Below are 15397 nucleotides of genomic sequence, written 5' to 3'. Positions count from 1 at the left end.
TTCATGAATTACCCAAAAAAGCTGAGACAACTGACTTTTATTAATAAACCGAAGTCTGAACACCAATTTATATATTTCTAACTTCAAAAATGACAAACTTTCATACCCTGCTTAACCTCCTAAGGGAGTGGGTTTCCCAAAATCCTCTCTTAGTGCTCACCTACATTACATAGGAACTCCTATGCAAAGTTTCATCCCTCTAGACCCGTCGGTTTAAGATGTGCGTTGTCTGTCAGTCAGCCAGTGAGAGTTTTACTACGTAGGTTGGTAATTTTCACTAAGAAATATATGTGGTGAATTAATAACGTAAGCTGAGCAGTATAAAGCGTGTATGTTTTTCTTCTATCGACGTGGTCTCGCGTTATCACCGTTCGATACACGCTTCCGCCATCTCACCCTTAGCAGAGTCTCTCCCGCTCGAGGGAGACAGTTCGTCATCCACCCTCTCCTCTTTTGATCTGCGCTAATCTTCCCTTCAATAGCATGATTTTCCCCGAGTTACGTTTCCCCGCACTCCACACACGCGGTGCGATGGGAGCTGGTACGAACAACGCCGTGAGTTAGGCCCTTTTCCACTCTGACCAACTCTTCATCCAGACCACATCCTCTGTCTCCTGAATTATTCTACACTTAATGAACGCAAATTTGCACCCCGCATGAATGTGCCCAGAGTTTTCCCTGTGTCTAAGCAGGTTTGGCGCGCAGTCTTCTCGTCGTCACAGGAAAACTGTTGAAATTGAGCGGTTTCCGTAACATTATATGGTGGAGAAATGAAGATAAAGGTGTAATGCAAGTCCCGTAAGTGCTTTTAAAAATCTGTACTGGTTGTTTTACGCCTAAAAATTGCTCTGAAAACACGCCTTTTTAACCATTTTCACTCTTTTAAAAACCTCAGTTTAAAAACTTAATTCCGAAATCAAAAGGACTTTTTGGCCTTCAGTGAATTCTTAAATGCTTTTCGTAAACAGACCCCACTCGGATATCTTGTAGTTTTGAAATCGCGTTGTTTCTCCTGAAGCTCTGCGCACCGTGTGTGTGCCCGGGCATATGGCACCCTTAAGGGGGATGGAAAGGTAAAATATCTTGGGAATGCTGGAATCGAATATCAAGGATAAAATCTGAACTACTCATCATATTTCTTAGCGGTTTGTTTTGCCAACTAGATAATTTAATTACAGAGGGTTGTGTGTACAGAAGTGGCCACAATAATGCATAGTTTTTTAGAAAAAAATTAAATAACTTTATGCAGAAATAAGGGGTATTAGCCACAAAATGATAAATTATACCAAAATATAATTTTTGAATGGTGTAATAAAATATTATCTAGAGCTCTATAATACAGAATTTTACGTAATTGCTCAACAAGCGTGTCCTTCCTTACCTAAATGTTGCATGGCAGGTTTTAATTGGTTAAAATTCCTTTAAAACTCAGCGATCAAGTGTTTTTCACTTTTATTATAATAGAGTTCTAGATAATATTATATTACACAATATAAAAATTACATTTTGGTATAATTTTTAATTTTGCGGATAATACCCCTTATTTCTGCATAAAGTTATTTAATTTTTTTTCTAAAAAACTATGCATTATTGTGGCCACTGCTGTACACACAACCCTCCGTAATTAAATTATCTAGTTGGCAAAACAAACCGCAAAGAAATATGATGAGTAGTTCAGATTTTATCCTTGATCTTCGATTCCAGGATTCCCAAAATATTGTACCTTTCCATTCCCCTTAACAACTAATTATTATTACTCTTATCACTTTTATCAGACCTTATGAGTGAAAACAATTATGAGCTGATTTCGCCTGGGGCAGGGAAACGTTTGCAAAACTTATCAACAATAAAATAATTGACAACAGAAAATCATACTACGCGTTTATAGCTTCAAAACTTAAGTCTATCTACATAAAATATTTGGGGAAATATCAATCAGGGATTGAAGCCACATAAATTTAAGACAAAGTCTCTAAAATATGTGAGCTATTAATTACATATTATAAAGAAAGTTTCATAATCCTAATCGTACTTAGTGGTAATTTTGTTAAGACAAAACTCCCATGTGACAAAAAGATGTGATGAGAGATGCCTCCTGCTTAGGTTAAATTTAGACTTCCAAGCTGCTTCCTGGTTAGCCTAACAGCAAAACAAAAAAAGCTTATAATCTCAATAAAATAAAAACATAATAACTGCGAGCAACTGGGTAGTAACACTTATTGATCTGGGTTTAAGGTCCCTCGACATAGTAGTGGACCCATAGGGGGAACCATAGCGGCATACACCCCCCCCCCCCCCCCCCCCCACCCCCGGCCCGATTTTTTGAAACCTGAATAATTTTTAAATTTTGTCAGAATTCCTTATCATAGTTCACCAAACTTAATAATTATTTTACTGCAGTTCTATAGATAACAGGATTTTTTTATCACAAATAAAATGTACAAAATATTTCAATTCTTAATGTACCTACTAAATTTGTACTAGAAAATTTAATTTGCCCCCCTCCCCCCCTGGACCAGCCCTTGCCTCAACAGTGAGGCTATTAGAAACAGCGACACGTCACACGGAACAATGTTTTGGGAAGAGAATCGCCCATGGCTTTTGTAAGGAGCCATTCCAGCATTTTCTGAGGTGATTTCAGGAAACCATACAAAACACTAATCAGACTGGCTGGATGGTAGTTCAAACTCTAATCCTCTGGAATCAAAGGTCAGTGTCTACCACTGCGCCATCTTCCTCCAGCAGAAAATAAAAAGTTTTTTGAATTAGTTCTTTTTAACCAGCTTTTGAAGTATTGGACGTCCCGTTATTTTAATCCCTAGTGTAAACTGTCACTAAACCAATTTTTTTTCCATACCAAAGTAAACTCTCAATTCACATAGTTATAAAAAATTTGTAGGCTTTTTTATGGAAGTTAATAGATTATATTATGAAAATTGTGCAAGTTTAATAAAATGCAAACTAATATTTACAGTATGCATGTTCCCAACAACATTTGTTCATTACCTTTTGTTTTGAAGACACTTATGTTTTACTTGATTTAATGTATTCTTCTCTTTTTTTAGGGTTCCATCATATTTGTATGCTACATCTGGAAGAGCGAAACGCCGCTGTGTTTCTGGATGCTGTTCAAGTTAAAAGTCGGAGAATCCTCTAAAGACACAAAATCTAACTCGTGTTTTCTAAACTGTGAGTTTAGTGCTATTGTTTACCTAATAGCCTGTGTGAAATCCCAAACCTAGCTACCCTTAAGTTGCTGTCGCACTGAGGGGTTGATTACATGATCGTAGAGACTTAGTGTTATGCCTAGGACGCCACCGCATGTGTTACGGGTATGTGGACCCGGCTACTCTCTCTTCGAAGCCGTGACGTAGCCCGTGTGTAGCGAGGCCTGTTTCCCCCAGTATAAATAAAAATGCACGGAATTACGTCCCCTCTCAGCGGGGGTCACGCTATACGTGGAGAAAACAAAATTACGTAGGCCTGTCTGTGTGTTGTCTGACCATGTGGTCACCCGCACAAAAAGAAACCGCGGGGTTTATTCAATACTTTTATTGACGTTGCTCGTCTCTGCATTTTACACATTATCGCTGTTAATAAGAGCCAGTGGCACGAATCGGTACAAGGGTGGTCCAGACACGTATGCTGGACTGCGCTAGAGTTAGCATAACATGACCAGAACCCGTCTAGCCAATTAAATACAACCTAAGTAAAACTGCCTACTGCCCGAGGTAAGCCCTGGAGTTTAAAGAAAGTGATTGATATGAATGAAGTAGGCAGATGGACGTGGATCAGTGACACTACCGAGTTGCAGACGACGGGTGCGTGGCAGCCGCGGGGATAGACTGGTTCCTCCCAGAGCACCCTCGAGGCGGGCCCACAATTCACTTCCGGCCAACGACCGTTACGTATATTTAAATAAATCGGGGCCGCCGGGAAAAGGAATGAACACACATAAACCTTTAATTAAATTAGCTTACTGGCTGTAAACAATAACATCACATAAATAATTGATTTAAACTGATTTAATATTTACATATACTTAGTCTGCCTCGGGAATGTTCGTCCTCGCTCGGCATCGTTCGGGCCACGGAATATTACTTATGTTACTCTTTAAAGAAAAGCCCGTCTTGAAGCAATTACTCCGTCTACTAGAACATAAAACACTTTAGGGAATAAATAAGCAAGTTACGGGTAATTTAGGCTGGCATCGATAAGGGAGCGAAGCACTGACGTCTTACCGGTTGGGCGCAGGCCGACACACGCACACACACATGCACTTTGGCGGGCGGTTTGAAACGCCAGGGTCACAGAGGGTTGGAGGTGGAAGGATGGGGCTTGTACCGGGCGAGGAGAGAGGTGGTGGCACATCGGCTCAGAAGGGCGTAGCCCGGGACGACGACACAGTTTTAAGTTAGGTTAGATAAAAACATCAGAAGCTGAACTATTTACTTCTTGCACTTACATTGTTCTATAGCACATATTCAATGGAATATAAACTATAAGTATGCGTACCAACAAATGTAACTGCAGAGGTATCAAGCAAATGCCTTCCCTTCAATTAGTTTTTATGTGCTTTATCACCAAATCCCTGAAATTAAAAAATATAGATATAGTTTTTTAAAACTAAAAAAAATCGCCTTTTTTCAGTCACACACTAAAACGTTGATAAATTATAGTTTTAAATACAAACTTTTGACAATAATGGACTTCGTTAAAACAAACCAAACAAGCCCAAACTCGAGGGGTTTACTAGTAAACACCTGGCTCCATCATCAGATCAGTTCAATGGTACCAAATTATTGTATTTTTATCTGGATTACATGTACTTGCAAAGATTCAAATCGATATGACAATTAGAAGTATGTTAGAATCTACTTACAAAATTTGTTTACATTGTTAGTTAGTAAGTTACAAGTGAAGCTAATAAAAGCATGTTAATAAAAAAACATTGGCCAAATATTTCCTTTACTTTTGTTTTTACTTCAACAATTTTTTGTGGATTTTTTCAATAAGATTCAAAATAGTTGTAGACCCGACACTTCAAAACAATTTTTTGAAAATATTACATAAATTATTTTTGGTACAGACCTTAAATTTTATGTAAGTACGGTAACTAATAACATACATTTCAAAAGTGATATTGGATACAAAGTGGTGGATGTACTAAACTGTAAAAAAAGGAAATTTTTTTATGTCTTAAGCAAACTGCAGAGTTCACACAACTCCGATCAAATATGACTATTCATATGTTATTCCTTACATCAAAATAAATGTCTTTAGGCCTAGTCCAAAAAAAATATTTGCTATTTTTTCCAAGATAAATTATTTTAGTTCTAAAAATATCGGATTTATAACTTGATGTAAGTTTGAAATTACGATCAGATCATTAGTCAAAACATAAAAAAATCATAAAAATTATGGCAGTATGTAAACAACACCGACTACTATTTAAATGTATTAATGTTTCTTAAACTTCGTGGATTTTAACTTATAGTCTCAAACTCTGTAACTGAAACAGCAGAAATATCTCAAAGTCACACTGAAATATGAACCACGTAACTGGACACTTTAACTAACACAGTATTAGTGCCTCAAACCTTTCTTTGAGTCAGAGTCAGGATTTTTTTAAGTATTGTGGGAAAATTACTTTGTCCCAAGGCAAATAAAGTAATTACCTAGTTTACTCTTGTCTACGTGGATCATTGGAGGAATGTCTATAACTGAAGTGAAAAGTAGACAACATTATTAATTTACTGGAATAATTGACCGTGTTTAAAATACAGAATGTCCATAAAATAATGTCCCAGTTTCAATGGTATATTATAACAGTTTAATTTAGACTATTTACAACAAATCATACATCAAATTGAAGGTACACTGACCTATTTTTTTCTTACAAATGTTCAATAACCGTACTTTCAGTTAGCACACAGCTAACCTAAAGTCAAATTCATCCCACACTTTGGTTAAGTCCGGAGTAATGGAAGCAATAGCCTCTTCAATTCTGTGTCTGAAATCTGGAAAATCATTAGTTAACGGCGGAATGTAGACACTATATTTTATAAAGCCCCAAAGGAAAAAGATTTCATGGCGTTATGTCAGGTGAACAAGAAGGTCAGCAAAAAAGAGCTCTGTTATCTCGACCATTACGACCAATCGGACAGTCAGGGAATTCAACGTTCAACAACTCTCGTACAAAGAGATTCCAATGGGGAGTAACTCCACGCTGTTTCCAAATAAAGTTTACGGGTTCACCCTGTATTAATTGGGGAAATTACGTCCAGCAGTCGCCATGTTGCGCAAGTGACGCTGCAAGAGAGAATACAACAAAGCAGTACTCGCGCATGCACTTGTCTGAAACTGTTTGAGTTACTCTTTAATTGCGACCTTGAACCAACACTCTACAATGCTTATAGTTGATACTATTAAAATTAATAACTGGGACATTCTTTAATGGACACGCTGTATGTTATCTGTTGGTACACAAATGCCATGCAGACCGGAAAGCTGTGTGTTCTGTTGAAGCAACCATCACGAAACAAGTGGAAGCCATCAGACCTCAGAGAGAGCCTCCCTGGCCACACACTGCGTGTTCCCAGAGCGACGATGCAGCCAAGAGCATAGCTGTGTCTGTAGACTTCGAAATGGAAACCAGGAGAAAAATGTAAGTGAAGTTATCTTAATTTGCTTGACCATTATAATACTTCACTCACAGGTACAGGATAAATATCTAACCACTTTTTTTTAATGAAAAAATAATATTTATGAAGAAAACAGTTTCAGTTAATGGGATTTGTTTTACTCCTATTTTCCCAGTCAAACTTAATGTTTGGACAGGAGTTACTCCAAGGTCAGGAGGCTGACGAGTAATCTGCCCTGATAAGTTAAAAGACCCTATTTCTAACTTATTTCTAAATGGTGTTTTTGTAGCATACCCGAATCAGTTTTTAAAAATATAACTTTTTTTTACACTATAAAGCCCTTAATTTAATACAGTGATGAGTTGTAATTAAATTTTTATTGCCCTTAACTCCAGTTTGAGGTCGTTTTCGATATTTTCCTCCCTTATTTCCAGTAAAATTTCATTCTTCGAAGATAGGGCTTTCTATGTTAAGGGGGAGTAATATCTCGCACTCTGATTTCCCCTCAGTACTTATTATTTATGAGCAGTCATACAAGTCATGCTAACCTACATACTTAGCTCTACGCATAGTTATGAATCATAAAACTCTTTTGACAAGATGTTCCAGATGTGTCTCCAGAAAGATAGGCCCTCAGGAACTTGGGGAGAGTGTAAGGGCCTGGGTGACTGCCCCACCTTGAAGGTCCGGGAGGGTTGAGGGAAGAAAGAAGAGCAAAATATGAGTTTTTCCCCACTATGAAATCAAACCAAAAGAAATAAAACACAATTATTTAAGTAACCTGTCTAAAATATGTCTTCTCTCCACACGAGAGAGAGTTTTGTTTACATCACACTGGGATGTTGTCCTATTCAAGGAAGCGACACTTGTTCCGATATTTAGGTTTTAGTAAGAGAAATACAGACCAAATATAAGTCTGCCTTATGATACTATCAAACCTCATTTATTTTACAAAATATATACGGTAAACACAACCAAGTGCCTGACAGTTTATTGTTCTGATAGGATTTAGTAACATTCATCGGACACAGGGACGCAAATCGGTAGGATTCGAAAGGAGGCCCGTGGAAATTCGCTGGGGAAGGTGGGTCCGCGCAGCCCGAGAGTTTTGCGCGTGGGTTTTACCAGACACAAGTCATCTCTTATTAGGGTGCTTGTATGCTGTACACTGCCCATATGTTGTCCTATATACATACCATAAGCAGATAACTTAAAAAATATACCAAAGTTTGACATAAAACCTCAAAGTGAGGGCTTCTTAATTTCAGGGGGCCCGGGCCCCCCTGCCGCCCTACCGGATACACGCCAGGATCGGACATGTCAGCTTCCACAATCCATTCCAGTGAACTTACTAAGTGTTAGACGACATGTTTGTTAGCAATTTGTGAGTTAGCACTATTGAATATAAACTAAGATCATTTTGTGGTTAAGTAAACATATTACAACATACCCATATATTTTTTATATAACACACCAAGTGACCTTATGATTTAAGCATAGGTGAATTATTTAACTACACATTTGAAAAATATGAAAAACACACATACATAGTGTGCAATGCGCTGGATAATAATTTTATAAAATTCCAAACACAAATATCTAAAGCGAAAAACTGAAAAATATGGTTTTCAATAAGGTTACTTCTGGGGAAAAAAAAACCTCAAGACAAGTTTTTTTTATTGAATTGCTTATTCTAAAATATCATTCTACACACTAAAGTGCAATTTTATGTGTTTTACATACCTACTTATTAAAAAATTTATACTAGCATTAATGCACTATATAGTGTAAAATGTAATTTTACACAAGATAAAATCACTTTGATTTGTTTGCTTTTCACAAAATAGACATTAATTTACTTGACGTGATCCTCTAGCATGCAGTATTTAAATGGAATAATTACAACTGAATACTACACAAAATTAATATGTATTTCGTTACTACGAATTTTAATTCTTCAGATGCAAGATCTTTGGAGAGAAGTAAATAAATGGCTTTGATACATTACCTCGACTCAGCCCCAATATTAAATTTTAATTTTCTACCTGCGAACAGAAGTCTATTGCTCCCAGGCCATCAACCACTGCACCTATTCAAAACAATTTCAGTGAATACAACTAAATGAGTTTATACATTTGTGAAAACAAGTCTTACATTATACCTTAAAGATATATTCTGAGCTTAACACATTGTACAAGTTTCTATCCCCATCAAAAGAACTGATAACACTAGATAATTTATCACATTAATAATGGTGGTACCACTGGATGAAATATATGCTGCTGGTAGCTGGAATGACAGAAACCCCTCCCTATGTTTCTTAAATGAGCATTGTACAGCTACACAGCCCCGGTGTTTGCGCTGAACATCAGCGAGGTTCCAGTGGTCGATGTGTCAGAGCCGTCAAGAGAATCCAAAGGCCACTCTATATTATTTAATGTACAACTTTCCAAACCTGACAAAAAAAAATCTAACGACTGTAAATAAACCGTGGCCATACTTCAAAAGTGATCTGCGCCTATTGCACAACGTGAAATATTTGAAATAAATTCTATTGAAAATATATATGTAGTACCTATGTCCATAAAAGTATGTCCCAGTTATAGTGTGATAGCCTTATTTAGTAAAGAAAATAATAATTAAATATAATAAATTACCTTGGAAATGGCTGGGATTAAAAAAGAAAACAGGCTAACAAAACTTAGTACCTCAGAGGCGACACTAAAGGCCAAACAAAGAATAAGTTAATGCCTCCTTGTAAACACTGTGGAGACTGTAGCTCGGTAACTTTAATTAATAAATAAATAATTCAGTTTCGTCTATAGGTGTGCTTTGATTTATTTTACTTCATATTTATGAATTGTTACAAAAAGTAATTAACATCAGTTAAGTTTAGAACAGAGTTTAATTTATAATAGGGCCAGCCCAAAAATAATTAAATGGAAAAATAAATAAATGCATTAAGACATAATTAAAAATATAACATAATACAATATGTTAACATATAGAATTTGCAAACTGGCGATCTTGTTTGTACATAAGTAATTATAAAAATGTGGCGTTATTTAAATTTCGCATTTTCGGTTGACTTGCTCACATTCTAATTATTGCGGAAATTGGCCCGCTGTTGGTGTTACAGAACAAAAAGGGTCCTGAGTCGTCGTGGAGAATTTGGAAGTTGAAAGTCCGTAGCCGGTGGATTTGGAGTGGTTATTTCTTATGATGCCAGGAAGATCATTAGGCCGAAATTTCGGCTCCGGTTCTTGGACCCTATCTACTAACAAGCCAAATCCAAAGAATTAGACCTAGTCCGCAAACAGTCGTAAGTAGGCACAAATGCCCGCAAAAAGGGAATTATCGGGGAAGAGAATGGGTATCGACAATTCACCAAAACAGGGTGTTGATCCTAGAATTAGGAGGTGTCTCGCCGAGATGCCCGTGAAACTCGGTGCGAAATTAAAGCGGTGGACGTAGAAGCACTCATAGTTTTAAAAAAATTAACACACTATTAACTATAACACTGACTGACTGTTTACAAAAAGGTAACTAAAATCGAGGTTTGGGAAAACATCACTTGATGAGGCGACTACATCTTAGTTGAAGTAGTAAGGTCAAATCTAGCTGAAGGCTGGCCGAGAACGATGCAGTCAGTCGGAAGTCGCGCCAAGAAGTCCCTGGTATGGCACCTTTGTCGCTTAGTTAAATTGGGCGCTTCGTTTTGAAAGGAAGAGGGGATACTTCAGCTTCAGGGCCAAAAAGTACAGAAGATGTCCGAGGGAGGGATCGAGAAATACAGGCTTCGAGAGCTCGACGCTGCGGTTGGCGCCCGATCGCGGCGCTATCTACTGGGGGGTGGCCAAAACAGCGACGAAGTCGACTCGCACATCTCGAACGAGACTACTTCAAAAGCATTGGGCTTATGGAGGAGACTGGTGGAGTGCTCTGGTGGCTCGGAAAAGAAAGACAGGAGAATGTTTGTTGCGAGGGTCGCTAGAGGACAAGTGTGTTGAGCTAAAGCTCAATCACCCAGGGAAGTAGTAGACAACTACATCACTAGAGGTCAGAGGCAGTACTTTCGAACACCAGTGTTCAGTCCTTGATACAGGCCGTCGTTACCTGTCAATGCTCTTGGCAGTGATTAGTGGGGAAAAAGGGAGGAAGCAGGGTGCTGGCTCGTGATAAATGTCTTACCCAGAGTGCCTATACATGCTCGAGAGCCCTGGAACATTAGAATGTGGTATGACTGTAAGTGCTCAAATCAAGGGCGCTCTGAGAAACGAGCTGCCCTGAGAATCTGTAGGCACAAGCCGTCCTGGTCACGAAAGCAGGTGTGAATTTCAATCGCTGATCGTGCACTGAGGCGGGGAAAAGATGAGTCAGGATGCTAGCCTCGCAAAGGATCGGTAAAGTTTCAAATACTGCGCTGGGAACGACTGGAGGAACCAGCCGAACAAAAATTACAGTGAGCTGAACAAGTTTAAATTCAATCTATAAAATCACTGTTAAGATGATAATTTAGAATTCAAATTTAAAAATTGGGCCGAAAATCACTATTGGCGGCACAGTATATTTTACTAGTATCAACTGTAAGCATTGTAGAGTTTTGGTTCAAGGTCATTAAGAGTAATTCAAATAGTTTTAAATAAACATATGCACGAGTCCTTTGTTTTTTTTCTCGCTTGCAGCACCACCTATACAAACTCGCCACTTCTGAGCACTAAGCATTTTGTGTTCTGCAATTTGCTAAGAGTGAATCTGCAATTTTAGTTCAACGTGCATAAAGTTTAAAGTTTAATTGTGGTCCCTCATGTGTCAAAAACATCCACTGATGGCATAAACAATTCAAAAAGACCGGATGCACTTGCAAAGGGAAGGGAAAAGCGCGGGACTGACACAATGCCTTGTGATTTTTTTTTTCCTTTAAGGGGCGTTATAAAAATTTGTGTCTATGTTCCACCGCTACCTAATGGTTTGCCAGAGTTGAGAGATATAATTGAAGAAGCTATTGCTTCCATTATTCAATATGTGCACACATTGAACATTTGTAAAAAAAAAGTTTAGTTTACCTTTAATTTGATGTAAATAGTTTAAATTAAAATGTTATCATTACAGCCACGGAAATTTTCGCGGATTCATTTAGTCGCAAGCTAGAATGCAAACCTCCACACTGTCGCACTGTGTTCATGATTGGACCGCAGTTATCTGGACACGCGCCCCTCTCTACGACCGTGAGCCAACGATGTCCAGCTAGGAGAGAAGTAAGCGAATCAGGTAGTGCCAAATAACGAGGATAAAAATGTTCTCGCTAAGAAATCAACCGATGGGAAAGTAAACATGGGTCGAGCACACCTATAACTTTGAATTCTATCCTGAGGCCAGAGGAATCCGGGAAATTTCCGGGACTCTAGTTATGATATGTCATTGAAACGCGGGGGCATCCTGTACTTGTGACGAGGGCGTGACGTGCTCGCAGGGCGGGACGCGCCCCGCTGCCGGACGTGGCGCCGTGCCGCGAGGAGCTGCCCGCGCTGCCCGGCAGCCCGCGGAGGCCCCAGCCAGTGCTCGCGGCCAAGGTGAGCGTGGAGCTGGGGCTCGCCTCCATCCCGCCCCCAGCCGTGCTGCTGTGCAGCGTGGACGTGGAGCGCAAGCCCGCCGCGCCGCGCGGCGAGGAGCCGGACGACGGGCGAGGCCTGCCCTCGGCGGTGCTGGCCGTGCTACTGCCGGACCACACAGTGAGTGAGGGCGAGAGTTCCTTGCTGGGGTGGTCTCCTTAGAGGTGGGTTGCAGAGTATCAATCTGCTACTTTGTAACTGATCCATGCCTGTATCAAGTACTGCAAACGAGTACACTATTCAAGTATCAAGTACTTCAGTATCAGTTTAGAATTCGCCTGGAACAACACCACGGCCAATGTGCGCAGAACCCGATCGCAGATGACGGTCACTTGGGCGGAGCTTGTGAAAGGGGAGGGAGCGGCACGACGAATAAGGGATAAAGAAGGGAAAGAATGTAGGGGTGGAAGCGCAGGGGAAGGCGTTGAAGGAGAGGCGCAGAGCGAAATTGTTACGAGTCGTTTTGTTTATTGTCCCACATCAAAGTACGCTCAGTGCGCAGTGCGTGCTTCTTGCGAAGACTGAAGACTCAGATAACGAAAGGCGTGGAAAGAGAACACCGATACCTTTTTTCGACTACGAAGAATGTAGAATGAGAAAACTGATACCTTTTTACCAAGAACAAGGAAAGAGAATAGTGATACCTTATTACGCTGGTGATGACGGCACGGCGGATGTGTAACCTGTAACGAGAATGCTGATACATTGTTGCTTCCTGGTACCGCTACTGCTGTAGCTGATACATAAGTATCAGCTACTTGTAACCAGTACATTACCGTATCAATAACTGGTTGGAACTGATACCGAAAATTGCTGTAACAACCCACCTCTAGGTCTCCTTAGGAAGGGGAAGCCTACGATTCACGCCGAGTATTCGACATGCCCGAACATTACCGAATACCTGCCTTCGGGTGACTTCGGAATTCTTTTGTTTAGGTGAAAAAACGCATTTTTTATTTTGTCGTGTGTTCGTGAATGCCTAATTAATTAAAATGGTCGATTAGGTTAGGTCAGTTACTTTATAAATACTTTCAAACGAAGCGGACATTAAAAATAATATGATTATGTTTAATGGTTGTTTAGTTTTAAAGTACCTATGTATAATGTAACTGACCTGACCTAACAAACTGGGACAAAGGATGAGCAGTAGGAACTCACGTAATTTTATTTATTTTTTACTTATTACTTGCGCAACAATATCCAAACAACAAATAAATCTTAACATAATTACATCGCATTTTCATCATTGCAAGACGAATGTAAAATATAAGAATGTTCGTATATTTACTCAAATATTAGTCTTGGTTTTAATGGCTTAATTTGTATTATTGTTATGAAACTTCCTACCTTTATTTGTTTATGTTCGGCATTTAAAACAGACATTTTTTCACCTAAACAAAAGAATTCAGAAGACACCCGAAGGCAAGTATTCAGTATAATGTTCGGGCATGTCGAATACTCGGCGTGAATCGTAGGCTTCCCCCTTAGGAAGTGGTGAGCCTCTGTGTACTTAACCTCGGTCAACAAACAGCACGAACAAAAACATAACATAATATATTGAGGAATATAAGTATTTATATTGAATAGAAGTAGTGCCTAGACACTGAATACTAGTGCCAATATCAATTATATTTGTTTTAAATGTTTTTTTCAAAATACATTTTATACCTACAATAATAAAAAATTTAATTTTTGGGAAATACAGGGTGGCATTGTTTTTACATAAGCCAGTTTTTTTTTATGAGTGTTTTTTTTCGTTTTGGGAAGATTTTTAACTACATACCTAAGTATAATACTGTAAACACTGACACAAAAACCAAATCATTTGTAATAGTGTGACCACATTTTCAAATAGTTTTAAATGTGTCCACAATAAAAGTGACAAGTTCTCTGCACCGCCCGATACCGATTCTCCGTCCTGTTTGCATCACAAAAATTATTGCATTAAAATTCAGCCTTGAAATTTTACTCCTTTTGCACCCAAGTCTCACTTCAAAAATTTACGTTATTATTGACACTTACACACTGACATATAGTAAAAGCCATAGGCGACGGCTTCTCACTACGGTCTTTATTGATATTTTGCAAATTTTTCCATGACTTCCGGAGGCAAAATATCCCCCAAAACCCTCCCCCTCCCATACTGCATCTACCTGTCATCAACAAACTATCAATCGCACACTATACATCCCAGATCATAATATTTTCTTACCAGCACAATGCTGGGTATTGCAGCTAGTAGCTGTATACCCATTAAATAGTTGAAGGTGCAAAAGAATGATTGTTAGGTTACAGAATAACAATTACCGGGTATAGCTCTAATACAATCCTACTGGTCGGGGCTTTATCTGGAGGTTGGCAATAGCACAGGGACTGTCTCGAGACAAGAGGTTGGTAGTCCGTGTCTAGTGTGAGGCCCCTGTGCAGGACGAACCCCCCTGCTCACCCGCCACCCAGGGAGGTGCAGGCGAGGCGCCGCCCGGCCCTGTGACCGGCGATCAGCCCCCGCCAGAGACGAGCCACATTGACTGCATGCTGGACAGGATATCGCACGACCTCGACTTCCTCCTGGAGAGAAGCAACCAGGAAGACAACAGCGATGACAAAAGTGTGTGTCTTTCCATGTTTGACTGATCGAAACAGACGGCCATTTTAAACGTGAATGACGATCTGGCTAAAGTCTGCAACCCAAACCATCAAATCTGTTACCCGGATCCGGATGATTAAAAATCACTCTGTCTTTGATTCACTCTAACCTGCATGTATCTTGACACAATTACTGACTGTACATAGTATATTATATTTTTGTACTAAAGAAATAATTAATGTCATACGTGAATTTCTGTATTTCTTGCTGTAACTGAAATATACATATATTTTATTTCCTTCAATGTAATAAGATATATACGTATTTCTTTTTTTTTTTTACACTACATCAACTTGTTCAAGTACCATATAGGTTTTTTTTACTGAAATTGAAATTGGAAATTTTGAACACGTTATAAGGACAAACAATTTAGTTTTTTTTTTTTCTATTTCAGTTGCTTAAATGAGCTGTAAAGTCTAATTACATGTGAAGGTGGTTAAAAATTATAGTAAAGAGGAAATGACAACAATGAAAACCAGATTGCAATACGTTGG

The 15397-nt window shown here is 39.0% G+C and overlaps 1 protein-coding gene across 1 annotated transcript in view; it reads left to right on the top strand.

The window, feature by feature from the left end:
- The window catches only part of LOC134531698 (uncharacterized), a 286722-nt gene extending 271565 nt beyond the window's left edge, over window positions 1–15157 (top strand). The window contains exons 20-23 of the mRNA XM_063367509.1: window positions 3066–3189; window positions 6529–6667; window positions 12118–12376; window positions 14684–15157. Coding sequence (XP_063223579.1) covers window positions 3066–3189; window positions 6529–6667; window positions 12118–12376; window positions 14684–14890 — 729 coding nt within the window. The 3' untranslated portion in view covers window positions 14891–15157. The remainder of the gene's footprint in view (window positions 1–3065; window positions 3190–6528; window positions 6668–12117; window positions 12377–14683) is intronic.
- The last annotated feature ends 240 nt before the right edge of the window (window positions 15158–15397 follow it).

This window comes from Bacillus rossius, chromosome 5, assembly GCF_032445375.1.
Source record: "Bacillus rossius redtenbacheri isolate Brsri chromosome 5, Brsri_v3, whole genome shotgun sequence".
Taxonomy (NCBI): domain Eukaryota; kingdom Metazoa; phylum Arthropoda; class Insecta; order Phasmatodea; family Bacillidae; genus Bacillus; species Bacillus rossius.
Note: the sequence above shows the minus strand (reverse complement) of the source record. Positions and strands in the feature narration are given on the sequence as shown.